Genomic DNA, 14134 nt, shown 5'->3' with positions numbered 1-14134 from the left:
ACCGAGGGTGTGCACTCGTAGCATGAAGAATAGAATTACATGCTGTCGCCTTTCTAAACAGCTGCGACCAAATGGTATGTCCCTCTATGTATAAGGTGACATCCAAAAAATCAGTCCTGTGTGGGCTGTAATGGGATGTTAAAGTAATATTATAATTGTTATTATTAAGGTATCCCACAAAGGTAATTAGTTCCTCTTCATTGCCTGACCAGAATTACCAGACATCATCTATATATCGTCCCCAGTATAAGGTTTGGCCCATGAGTTTGAAGGGGAAATCCGACCAAATATGGATCTTTTTGTACCACCCAATATAGAGTTTAGCAAGTGAAGGTGAGAATTTAGCCCCCATTGCCACACCCTGTGTCTCGTGATACCAAGAACCATTATGTATGAAGATGTTGTTTTTCAAGTCTAATGTAATCAGATCAAGAACCATCTTTGTATGTTCATATAGAGTGGCGTCCCGGGTCTCTACAAAATTCCGAACCACTAAAAGCCCTTGATCCTTGGGGATACAAATGTATAATGAATTCATGTCAAGCATCACTAGTGGGTGGCCCTCTGTTCAATCATCATCTGATATTTTGCCAAGTAAGACTTTAGTGTCTCCAATATAGGTAGGCAGGGTGTGAACCAATGGTTGTAGAAACACATCTGTATGCTCGGATAACCTTTCTGTTGAAGATCCAATACTGGAAATAATAGGTCTAATTGGAGGAAATCCCTCCCTCTCTTTGTGGATTTTGGGTAAAATGTAAATGCATCGAAATCTAGGTGTGGGGATGAGCGTGTAATGATACTCACTGTCAGATAGCAAACAATGTTCCCTTCAATGTTCAAGTTTGTCTTGAATTGTTTTGTTAATTTCTTTGACAGGATTACATGTTAATTTAAGATAAGCCCTTTCATCCAGAAGCTGTCTGTCTATTACCGTGTTGTAGTTTTCTGTATTTGTTATCACAATATTACCCCTCCTTGTCGACCTCCTTGATGATAATGTTGTCATTCTTAGCTACAACTGTACAATGCTAATCTTTCTTTTTTGGTGTGGTACTGATTACGTACATGTTTGGTGCCACCCAAATAAGAGTTATCATGCTCAGAATAGTCCTGGGTCACAGCCTGATAAAATAAGTCAATGCTATTATCTGGAGGTAAGGTTGGAGTAAATCTGGAATTTGTTCTTAAGCCACTATCCATATCCAAATTTGAACAAATCTCCAAATCCGCTAAGACCTGCGTCATGGAGGGAATGTGTCATTGTTAGTCTCCAAAGAAAGTAATGTCTGAATATCCCCCACATTACCGATAGAAGGGGCCCCTGGTAAGCTGTGTCCTGATATCAACAAATTACAGGCATACGTGAAAACCCGACCACTTTTATAATCATTGCCATCCCTATGCAGTTTCCGCAACTTCTTTACTTTAATATAGAGTTGATGTTTCTGTAAGACCTCCCTTAAAATAGTATAGTTAATTTCTGTCACTTTGGGTTGATTTATATCCTTGATATCTTTCTCTAAGACAGCTGTTTGTTACAAATGTTGATCCCTTTTGCATATAGCATCTCCAATTTGTATGTCCATCATTCCAAAGGATGAAGATAGTAAAACATTTTCCCATTCTTGTAAAAGATCATTCCCTAAATCGTCAAAAGATGGAAAGATCTCTACTCTTAAATCCCTGAGAATTTATTATCTATATATTTACGAAATATGGTGTAATCTACCAACAGGAAAGCTCCTTGTTTCTTTAATCTTTCCAGTCTGATGAATTTGTTTTTCGGTCCCTCTTGACTCGTATCAGTTCTAGTGTTTGATGTCGCCGTATTAGTAGTATTAAATAATTCATCCAGTAATGCGTCCTTATTGTCATCAAACGTAGACATAACACAAGCAATGTACAAAGATATGTCAGAGTTATAGTTAAATCTTTATGGTAAAAGAATACAAAGCAGCAACCGTGTACACACAGTGAAAACAATTGGTGACAATGCCATAATGTCTGCACATCCAAAAAACCTTACAATTAATGATAAGCAAATAAAACAGTAGAATTGTTCTGTATTAGTAGTACACAAGTGCTTTCTGAACGGAGGCTCCCCCTGTCACCATGGGCCGAGTAGAAACCAGCCTGGAAAACTAGGGTGGATGTACAATAATCGCTAAGATACCCAAAAAGCACACTCTACATAAGTAACAAAAGTCCCAGTCCAATATGGTTTGTTCCTTATGACAAAGTTTTATTCAGAGGTCAAAGCATATGTAAGTACATTTCACAGTAGCAGTCACACGAGGAGAGTTTGAGTTTCAACATTATATGTAGTTCAATATATTTATTGGAATTAACCGAGAGGGTTTCCCAAATGTTTGGTACGAGTAGGCAGCAGGGATGTGGACGTTGTGGTGTATTTGTGCACTTACTATATTAGGGAAATTCTAGATGTTGGTAATATGAAATGAAAGGTAATTTTTACCACCAATGTCCAAAGTGTAATAAAATCGATTTGCTGGGCTATTTCATTGCAGACATGGACTAAATGGAAGATTTATGTAGCTGAAAAGGGAGACCTCATACTTCGATGGCTACACCAGCAAGGCATGGCTGTTTGTTTACATCCGAATGCTAATCTACCCATGAATCCTATTGGTGTCAATGATGGTTACAATCAACATGTGTCCTGATCAAAAAAAAAATTTGAGTTGAGAGAGGATTCGAAACACTTATTGGCTTTTGTGACACTTGAAGGAGTTGTTTCTGTTTTGCATAATACCTTTCAGCCTGGGAAGTACTGCGTCAATCTTCCAACATTTAGTGAAGCAAACTTTAGAGAAGGTTATTGGTGCAGTGGCTTTAAATGGTGGTATATTCACATTTGGAAAGGTGTTTATGATAATATTAGGAATTTCTTTGTTTTTGGTGATTTGGAGAAAAAAGGGTCGAAGTTGACCAACCGCAGATTCAGATGTGAAGAGGTGGCATACTAGTGCACAAAATCTTTAAGGAGGGAGTGAAACCCAAATAGGATCATGTGCAAGCAATTCTGAAAGCACTGGTTTAGCAGTCGAAGGAACAGTTGTTATTATTCCTTGACTTACCATAATTTTATGCAACATTTGTAAATAAATATGTCACCAAATTTGAATCATTGTGATGGTTGCTAAATTAAAAATACAATTTGTTTGGGGGCTAGAGCAACAGTCGGCACTTGACAAGCTGAAGAAGATGGTGGGTGCCCCGTTCTTAAAATAATTTGAGATGGAAAAAGTGTCTGTGGTGGCTGTTGATGCATGCAGTTGCAAGTTAGGTGCAGTGTTGCAAAACCATGATACAGGGGATGACTGTGTAGTGTTGTATGTCTCAAACTTTTCAGGGAGTCTGAACTGCATACTGATAATTTGATTCTCTGATAATTCTCTGGTTGGTGAAAGATCCTTAACAGCTTATTTGGCCTGTTTCCGTGCCCAGCTCCAGTCCTATCATTTTACCAATGAGTATGTTCCAGAGAGGGCTAATATACATGCAGATTTGCATGTCACACTTGCCTCTTTCATCAGATCATTAATTAGGATGACGATTAGTGTTTTCACATATGGTCACAGCTTTCACTGTTGAAGATGTAAGTTCTTGGAATAGTGAAGAAAATTAGTTTTCTAAAGAATAATGGGAAGTGACTGTGAATTTAATTTTAGGAAATCTGGTTAGAAGTAGACAGGAAAACGATAAACATAGTGGTGATTTGGGTGCATTTTTTAAATGAATAAGGAGTTAATGAATTGCAAAGGTTTTCTGAACAGGGCGTGATAATCTCCTGTGGGCTAAAACTGAATTTTTTGATTGGGGCTTGAAAGGGAGCCGCGTATGTCCAGTTAGAAGAGACTTCTTATGGAACTGTGTTGCTGGCCAGGGTTTCATAAGTTCGTAGATGAACTGGTATGAGAATGAGCTCTTTGAGCAAGCAGTGATAAATATGCAAAGCCATGTTTTACGCAATATCCTCTAGTGTAGTGTGCTCCAGGTCAATGGAGGAAACTGGGAATTAATGTCTTGGTTCCATTTTGTGTGGCTCCTAGACGGGATGCTTTTGCGCTTGTTTTAATGGATTACCTTACCAAACAGCCAGAGGTAAGGATGTTGAGGAAGGTAACCCCAAATGCATTGAGTATTTAGAGGATGTGTTATGTAGGGACGCATTGCTGAATGAAAGGGTTTTGGCCAATGATCCCCAATTTGAGAGCAACGTATTAGAGGGATATTTATACAGATGTTCTAGTATGCACTAGAGATCAGAAACTTAACTACCCTCAATCAAATGGTCAAGTCAAAAGATTCAACTGAGAGGTGAGGGATTCTATTCAGTTGGCTTGTAGGGCCACATCCAGTTCAGTGGTCAGTATATTATGAATTGTGTAGAGGCAGGAAACAGAGTTCTACACTGGTTCCATGGTAGCTCAAAGAAGGGAGTAGAAAAGGAGGTGGTGTAGATATCAGGAGCTCCTGAGTATGTGTGGAAAGATATCAGGAAACTATGAATAAGCATATGAATAGTAGTAAGTAAGTAAGAGAGGAAAGCTTGCCATCCTTTGCTTCAAAGTTGGGGAGTTGGTACAAATCATGGTTTCATTGGAGAACGGAAAATGTTTACCCAGGCCATCTGAACCAGTTAGAGTTTTTGAAGTCTTCGATGAGACCATAAGAGTAGCTAAAATTTGGAATCTCAATAGGGTGTCTGTGTGTTCTGTATCAGTCCAAGACAGGAAGGGAGATGATCAAGTTAATGAAGATAGTAGTGATTTATTAATATGCCATTTTGTGTGACCCAGAATGTTGGGGGGAGGTGTTGACAAAAGGTCTGTTCCATTAGTAATTGTGAGAGAAGAAGTGCCTTGTTCTAGGGATCATGCAGGATCTGTGTTCCTATACTAACAGAGAGAAGAGTTGCCTTGTTCTGGGTATCATGCGGATCTGTATCCAGACCCCAGGTTGCGAGCGTAGTATGCCTTGTAGCTTCAGTTAGTTGGTTAGATGTAGAGTTTGAGATATGAATGTAGTTTGGTGTTTTTTTCATTGTTAAGATGTTTGTGAGTGTTTTGCCTTGTGTGGTAATGTGTCTTCATGTTTCCTTTCATTGTGTTCTGTTTTTAAGAGGAAGGTTCATTGTATTATAGGTTTCTATCTCTCTTGAGGAAGGTAACAAAAATGTTAATTGATTCTACAATATTTGTTTCTTTGAAAATATGTTATGATATTGTTTTGAATGTCAGCTTGTCCATGTATGAGCATGTTGTGCCCTGTCTGCTGTCGTAGGAAGAATACATCTTCAGTTTCAAAGCGCCTTTGTACCCTGGTTCACCACCAATATATAAAGAATTGACAACAACAACTTCTTCCAAAATGCCATTCAAGCCCTGACTTTTCAGAAACTAAATGTTCTAACCTAATAGTTTGTTTATGATCTGGTCCATTGATCCTGGATTTCTACCAAAAGACCACACTCTGGTGAAGGTTTTCCTGTGCAAATAAGTATACCTTAAGTATAAATAAGTATACTCAGCTTAACTGTAATTAAGTTTTAACTTTTCATGTACATAATTGAGCAGTGGAACAGAACAAGGATGTTGCTAAGGAGCATTGGGCAGATACATGTGTTGTTTGTCATGTCTTTATATTTTTATAGCCTATGGTTTCTGCACCCAAGACCAGGTGGCTCACTAACCATAACCGCAACTAAAGATAATAAAGAGGCTATTGATTAAAAGTAGGGTAGTTAGCAATGGTATTGAGTAACTGTTGTGTGTCATTGTACAGTGGGATAGATATATCACTGACTTCTATTTTCTTATGTGTGGCTTTTGGTTGAAGTTCTGTGTATAAATAACAATATTTTACTTTCCTTGTACAGGAAATGTCTGATTTGAACAAGTACAGCCCCCCTCCTCAGTCCTCAGATCTTTATATGGCATCTAGTAAGCACTTCCAGCAAGCTAAACTAATTTTGGAGAATATTCCTAGCCCAGACAATGAGGTAAGGTTGACTTTGTTTTGGCTGTCTCATTCTGCTTTTCTTTTATAAACGTGTGTATCACATAGCTGTCCTGTGATAGCTTTGCCCAGAGCACCAAATTAAAATGTTTAGCTAAACCTTTTGTTTAATATTTCCAAAGATAAATTAATATGTCTTATGTGATCAAAACTGCTGGATAAATATTTGAAAATATATATTGATACCCACGGAAATGCTTAAATAGACCATTCCGATGGTTGTTGGTCACTACCCAAAATCCCCTGAACCTAATTACAGATATTGATGATGGTGTTGAATTGTACAGTTTTTAGGCAGAAGGTCCATAGTGATTTAACTTGGTTTATTCAGAAATTAAATTCATTCTTTTCCAGGTTTTTAATAGTAGACACTGTTTAAAACATAATCATTTGCGGAACATAGTGATTTAACAACTTTAAAATCTTTCACTGTTAAAAATATTATTGTTGGAACAATAAAGAAAATATACACATTTTGTTTGATCAGTTATATAAATGTCCTGTTAGCCAAAATTGGATACTCGGTTTAAGGGAACCCGCTAACATATGCATTAATTGCCTGACTGGATTGTCTCTACCATAAAAAAATAATTAGCAGATTATCAAGATGGAAATATGTTCCTCAGTTTTAATTTCACTGAATTTCCCTCATTGTTCCCTAGTAGAAGAAAGGATCAAGTTGAAAATCTAGATGTTTGGACAAAGATCTTGGGGTATCTTTAAAAACTAGATACTCATTTTGCACCAACTAGAGTCCTGAGATCTTCAAAGTCTGTCAAGATCATCCAACCTAGATTCAGAAATCAGCAAAATGACTCGGAGTCTATAACCAAATCTTTGGCACCCACTTAAGACCTGGATCAAATCTCCTATGTTTAGCAAACACCTGAAAACATTATTTTGGCTGGCATTTAAAGACTGGATTGCAAGCATCAACGGACAAATGTCATGTCCATCAGACCTGGTGGCATCCCAGCCTAATGTCACTTTGACCTGACCAACTAACTGCAATGCAGGAGTGATTCCAGAAGAAGACAGTGGAAAATATCAGCAAGTTACTAAGCTGCCTGTGATTAATGAGTGGCATTAGCGAGAAAGCTCAATCTACAGCACTGACCTCAGTGCTTGAACAATTCCAGAGTTCCACACTACCTTGGACTGGGTTGTATGCTTGCACCGCTTCATATCTACTGCCCTACGTTCACTTAGTAACCAATTTCCTTTCTATCAGTGCCACTCAAGGCCACGCCTTTACCCTAACAAGAGACCATCTCATTCTACTCTCGTTCAATTAGTAACTGCTTTAAATATGTGGTGAAAACAGCTGTCTATTGGAGAGCTTTGAAATGGTTGAAAGATGGTACACTAGTCTCATGAAATATGACTGTATGAGTAGGGCTACCTGTTTGCCGTGTTTGTGGATTTATACAGACAAATACAGATGGAAAACAATCAGTTTCCCTGTCCATATATATATATATATGTATATATATATATATATATATATATATATATATATATATATATTGGTTTTTTTAAACAACAGAAAAATAGGAAGTGCTTGTGTCAGACTCCTTTTCAGAGCACCACATAGCATGGAGGGGTTACTGGGCCTAGCTGTGGCTGTTGATGCATTTTACTCCTGATGTCTCAGGCCCTCACCTACTAGGGATCCTAAGCAATTGGGGCAAGTACCGTTTTTGCACTAGACACCTCAGTGGTAGCTGTAGTTGAGTAGTCAAGTCTCCCTCTGGGCGAGATGTATATACAGGTACAGTAAACACAACTCATAACTCAAAGTGCAAACAGTATGAACAGTAATCAATATCTGATCAAATATTTGCTTTTATACGAAAAAGAAGTATTTTATTTTTATCTCTACACATGCAAAGGTATATGACATTCAGAAGCAGCAACATAATCCCCCTTGAGGTTGGCGCTCAAGTAGTTGTCAAGGAAATCCCTGTATCACCCTCCTTTGTGTAATGTTTTCAGGTTTATTCCCTATTTGCTGGTGACTGTATCCAGCCAGTTCACGTCTTACACTCGCTCTCAGCCCAGAAGAGAGCAGCTGTGTGGCAGGTGCCCTCGGGGGAGTACCCGTTAGTCTAGGGAATAAGTCAGCCTGCACATTACCAGTACAGCAGCTGCCAAAGTTCTCTTGTTGGAGCAGCTCTCAATTTGCAAAGATGCGGTAAGTTGTCTCTACCTAGCAGACCAGGGAGTTGGAGGGTGAATCCTTCCTTCTGCTCCCAACTGTAGCCCAAACAGGATGCAACAACATCCACAGCATACTCTGCAGTCCTCAGTCAGAGCAGTTCTCTCACAGTGCAGGACCAACCTGCCAAATAAAGCCTCTCCTTCAGGCAACAATCTGAATCCCTCTGCAGCATTGGTACTGGCAGCCCCTTCTGGCATGCGGGATTACTGCGCTGCTTGACAGTATGGGCACAGGCTCACGCTGCTGAAAGTAATCTCTTTGCCAGTGGTCCTCCTGGCATAATGGGTCCACATGGTGTGGTAGTTACAGGTTCATCTAGTCCAACATGACAGTTAACTCATGTCTCCGTCTTTGTTGTCCCTCTACTGGGATACGGGTGCGCTGAGCTGACACTGCACACAGGCAGTGACTGATTGGCGTACAGCCTCACACCTCGCTCAGGAAATCCTCTTGCAGGGGTCTCCCCTGGACCTCACTCCCTCCAGCGCACTCTTCCTCACAGGACACAGTGTTCTTGGCAAGCAGGCATGTGTTCTTGCTCCAGGCTAGGTGACCTTGTTGACCTGGGCGTTGTCGCCTCACCCAGCTGGGAGATGAGCAGGCCCTTTCTCCCAGTCTTGGGTACAGGCATAAGTCTTGCAGAGCTTCCCTTTCTCACACAGCCTGTCTGACTGCTTGACAGACGGCAAATTTTGGGGTCTGAGTCTTTGAATGCAACTTAGGGTCTGAGTCTTTGAAGTTTTATGGTGAGGTTCTGCTTCGTTTTAAGTGGGCACTTATTCTTTCTTCTTTCCTCATGAAAGACTGTTTGTCACAGCAGGTAAAACTCCAAACCTTATTATACCACAACACAATTCATTGGAGTGACCAGAGATCACGCCTGGATGTCAGCCCCAGTGATATGTCTATGAAAAAAGGTTAATCCTAGACTCCCAGCCCTACTCTTTATGATTCCCTTATCAGCACCATTTCCCTTAATGATCCAGGGCCCTTCCTTGTGATATATCTCTAAATCAAAGAGAAGTCTTTTAAAGTGTACAGGTAGTCTCATCCTTTTTACCTCCATTGTGTGCCCCACCCAGTTTACAAGAATGCAGCAATACACAAGTGCTCCCTGTAATGTACCATTGCAGGCACATTTACTCAGTGTACATTTATAGAACACTTACTGTCCAAGATTATTACCTCCATGCATCATACCAAAAGAAGTACACATGCATTCAGCACACACATTCAGTCTGCATGCACTGTTTAACCAGAGTGTGCTGTTTACAAACACACTCGCTGCCACCACACACACTTAACCATGTGCGCATTGCACAACACTTCACTATTCATGTATTGTAATTCACGCAAGCATACATACACCTAGCATGTGCTATCATTGCACATGCACTGCACAGCACTGTATCTCATGTAATGTATTCCTTGCAGGCATACATACACTCAGTACATGTACTAACCACACATACTCTGCACAGTACTTCCCTCTCCCAGTACTGTACCCATCCCAGGCACACGTACATCTAGTGTAGTCTCACTACTCCTGTGCAGCTCTCTATATCTACCTGATTGAGGCCCAGGGGTGAGTTAAGCACATAGCAGAGGATCGTTTTAAAAAGGTCTTACTCCAGTGACACAGGGTAAGAAGGTCCTTTTCACTACTGCTGATCAATATTTGGTATGCTGCCACCACAGTGCTTGTGCTGCTTAACTCCTGATAAAGGCCGTAGCCTTCCACCACTATGAGATTAGCACTTTGGGTGCCCCTCCAGATTCAACAAGAACACAGCCCAGGAGATAGGCCTATGTCATGGCACACACACTTCCATCTCTATTATAGAGTTTCCCCAGATTGTTCTACCTTAATTACCAAACTACAGCCAAGTGGGAAAACGTCTCTTCCGAGAGATCTATACCAGAGAGTGAGCCCATACCATGGAACATAACTTGGCCAAGATTAATGGGCAACACAAATGCCCTTGCTCTTGCTCGGTGAAGGTACTAGTTGGCACCCAAAACCTATTGGACTCCATTGAGATTACAGTAATAGATGCATATCTTTGCTTGAGTTATAAAAAAAACAAAAGTGACCTAAGGTTTGTTATTTATATGCCTTTTCACCAAAAGGTTTTAGGGAGGAAATTAATCAAGACATGGCCAAAACATTAAACATAAACTAGACTCCTGATCTGCCCGCCATTACTGTTGTGGCTGGCCCTACTAACTATATGCAACTCTTCAAAAATAGCATAGCTGTATTAGGATCTATTGGTGATCATGGACATGGAATCCATTCTGTTGGTATAGAAAGACTGTGAGCAACTCTCTATTTATACTCGGTGGGCATGGATCCAATTTACCAGAGGTGCTTATAACTTTTTAAACTCGCACTTAAAAAGACAAATTCCAGTAAAATGTTTTTGTAACAAGATAGATGAGTTTATTGACTCATCTAAGCTTGTGGTGTTTGGAGCACAAGCACAACCTGAAATTGTGCTCTGAGTGCCAAGCCATGAATCTAAAAGCTTTGAGGGAGCAGTCCCTAAACCTGCTTGTCGCCCAGCACTCCACTCCCTGCCACTGCCGATTTTGGTCAAGAGGATGGTCCAAAAGAACAGTCGTGGAGGCCTCATTCTTCATCATCCCACTCACGGGACATTCAGGTAAGTCGAGGCTCAAGAAGAAGTCTAAGAAAAACAAATGTTTTTAGACTTCACCATGTCCATCGGCCGACGCAACGAGGGAAAAGGAGTGTCGTTGCTCCAGCCCTGCATCCTCTGAGCCTGCGGCTTGATCAACTCTGAGCCTCCGCGAGCTTCCTGGAGCCGTGCCCAACTCTGCGAGTTCTAAGAGGCCATGCACCTCATATTTGGGCAGTCCGACTCAGCTGGTGTGCCTTCTGGCACCGTGGAGTCAGCAGGAGCCCCCTCGCGTTCCACACTGGCGGCTTAGGCTGTGGCTCAGGAGGGCACCCATGGACCTGTTCCTGGATCCGAACCTGCGTCGGTCATACCACCTAAACCTTCCCCGAAGACAGTTCTGACGTCAATGCTCCTGACGCCATCCATGCCCATCGTCGGCGTCAACTCCATCCTCATTGCCTACTCTGAAATGGAGCCGAACCAGCGTCGCGCATTGCTTATTCAGACTTCGGCAGGGGCCTTGCTCTCTAGGTCTGATCCTGACCCTTATTCCTTTGGGTTGGGTTATGGTGAGGATTGGGAGGGGTCGCTGTACCCTTTGGAATACCAGCTTGAAAAGCCCGTGGACTGCGGACAGACCTTTGGAAGCTTGTGGTCTGGACACTTCTCCTGACGCAGGCATGCTTCCTTCCCCTACCGTGGCTACGGAGGAGGGAGCGTCCTACCCCATGGTGGTAAGAAGAGTGGGCGAGGTATTGGGCCATGAGCTGCCTTCACTGGCAGTCAGGACCATCCTCCTGGCAGAGGTGCTTCAGCAAGGGGATTCTTCTTCTGAAGCCTTTTACCCTTTAATGAACCCCTCACTGATGTCCTGCTGGTGACTTGGTCCAAACCCAGCACAGGGGCTCCTGGGAACCGGAAAATCGCCTGCTGCCATAAACCAGCTCCAAATGGCTCAGTGTTCCTGACGCAACACGCAACCCTTGAGAGCTGGGTTATCCAAGGCTCCATGTCCCCAGGCGCATTCCCTTTCACACCCCCAGATACGGAAGCCAAGAGGCTGGATCAGCTTGGTAAGAAGATTTTTTTCCCTCCAGGCAGGAGTTACTGAAGGGGGAGATGCAGCTAAGTTCACAATACAATGTGGGCTGGATACAACCGACTCACTAGGCAGATCAGCGGTGGCCTTAAGGCCCAGCGCTCTGTTGAGAACGTCTGGCTTTTCGGAGGATGTCCAGTCCACTCTTATGGATATGCCCTTTGATGGTACCCGTCTCTTAAAAGACAAAGCAGACTCAGTGCTCGAGCACTTTAAGGAGTCCCGGCCTACGACCAATTCCTTTGGCCTCACAGCTGCCCCTTGGCCCCCCCCCCCCCCCTCATTCTGCCTTTCACCCTTTTCGTGGCTATGGAAGGGGCATCCCTCCACATACGTTCCCTACAGCCACATTGCCACACATGCTGCCCAGCCTCTGTGTGGCTGGGGACATGAGATCCAACATCCTTGTGGATCAGGGAGCCAGTGGAACACCCCTCCACCCGCAGCCTCCAAACCTTCCTAGTCTGGCACTTCCCCACCAGGGACCTGTTGGAGATAGGATTCACCATCTCCTGCCCCGGTGGCAGTCCATCATGTCAGACAGGTGGGTTTTGCAGAAAAGGGGCTACTACATCCCCTTCAAGACTACCCCTCCATCCATGCCACCATCCTACGATCAAATGACGGAGGATCCCTTGTCACTTCTCCGAGATGAAGTTACAGCTCTCTTGGCCAAAGGAGCCATTAAGAGGGTCCCAGTGCCAGAGTAGGTTGTGGTTGTTATTCCCACTGCTTTCTGGTGCCCAAAATGGACAAGGGCCTCCACCCTATACTAGACCTCTAGTCCCTCAATCTCTTCCTCAGGAAGGAGAAGTTCAAAATGCTCACTCAGGTCCTATCTGCCTTGGACCCACTGGATGGTTGGTTAGCGTTAGACTTGCAGGACTCCTATTTCCATATTCCCACCCTGCCTGCCCACAGACATTACTTGCGGTTCACGGTAGGCCATGAGCATTTTCAGTTTACAGTGCTCCCCTTTAGCCTTACCAGCTCCCCTCGGGTGTTCACCAAAGTGATGGCTGTGGTCGCAGCTCATCTGTGCATGTCAAGGGTTTCAGTCATCCCCCTACCTCAACGACAGGCTGTTGTCTCCCACCTCCAGATTACGGCGGACTGCCTACATTCACTGGGGCTCACTATAAGTGTGCCGATGTCACACCTGACTCCCTCTCAGATCCTCCCCTTCATCAGAGATGTTCTGGACATGGCACAGTTTCAGGCGTATCCTCCCAAGTGGCGAGTGCAGGATATTCAGGCTGTGATACCGATGTTTCAGCCTCTATCCTGGATTTTGGTGAGAATGACTGAGTCTGCTGGGCCTCATTACCACCTGCATCGTGCTGATGACACATGCCAGATGGCATATGCAGGTTCTGCAGTGGGCCCTGAAATTCGAGTGGGCGCAGCAGCAGGGGAATCTGGAACTGCGTAAGATCTGCAGTGATGGCTTTTGAACTGCGATTGGGTCAGAGCCAGATCCTACTCCCTTCCCCAACCAGATCTGACAATAGTGACAGATGCGTCAGTTCTGGGATGGGGCAGCCACGTGGGAGAGGCAGAGATCAGAGGATTTTGGTCTCTGACGGAGTCTGGACTCCACATCAGTCTCCTGGAGCTCAGGGCGATCAGAATGGCATTAAAAGCATTTCTTCCCTCTCTCAAATAGAAAGTGGTGCAGGTGTTAACGGACAACACCACCACCTAGTGGTATTGCAACAAGCAGGGCGGGGTGTGGTCGTGGACTCTTTGTCAGGAGGCTTTGTGCCTCTTGACATGGATAGAAAATCAGGGCATTTCCCTGGTGCTTCAACACCTGGCAAACTCTCTGAACGCCAGAGTGGACAATATCAGCCGTCAATGCCTGGTCAATGAGGAATGGCATCTCCAATCGGAGGTGGCGCAAAGTCTCTGTCAGCAGTGGGGAGAGCCTTGGTTAGATCTGTTCGCCTCCACAGAGAACATACAGGGCCTCATTATGACCCTGGCGGGCGGCGGAGGCCGCCCGCCAGGATTCCGCCCTCCAAATTACCGCGCCGCGGTCAAAAGACCGCGGCGGGTATTACGAGTTTTCCCCTGGGCTGGCGGGCGGTTCCAGTAAAACCACCCGCCAGCCCAGGGGAAAAC

The 14134-nt window shown here is 43.5% G+C and overlaps 1 protein-coding gene across 8 annotated transcripts in view; it reads left to right on the top strand.

Annotated features, from left to right (window-relative positions):
• The window catches only part of NAA35 (N-alpha-acetyltransferase 35, NatC auxiliary subunit), a 521214-nt gene that overhangs the window by 442565 nt on the left and 64515 nt on the right, over positions 1–14134 (top strand). For all 8 annotated transcript variants that reach the window (XM_069229524.1, XM_069229487.1, XM_069229505.1 and 5 more), the window contains one exon: positions 5906–6028. In XM_069229524.1, coding sequence (XP_069085625.1) covers positions 5906–6028 — 123 coding nt within the window. The remainder of the gene's footprint in view (positions 1–5905; positions 6029–14134) is intronic.

Source organism: Pleurodeles waltl, chromosome 1_1 (assembly GCF_031143425.1).
Source record: "Pleurodeles waltl isolate 20211129_DDA chromosome 1_1, aPleWal1.hap1.20221129, whole genome shotgun sequence".
NCBI classification, from domain to species: Eukaryota; Metazoa; Chordata; class Amphibia; order Caudata; family Salamandridae; genus Pleurodeles; species Pleurodeles waltl.
Note: the sequence above shows the minus strand (reverse complement) of the source record. Positions and strands in the feature narration are given on the sequence as shown.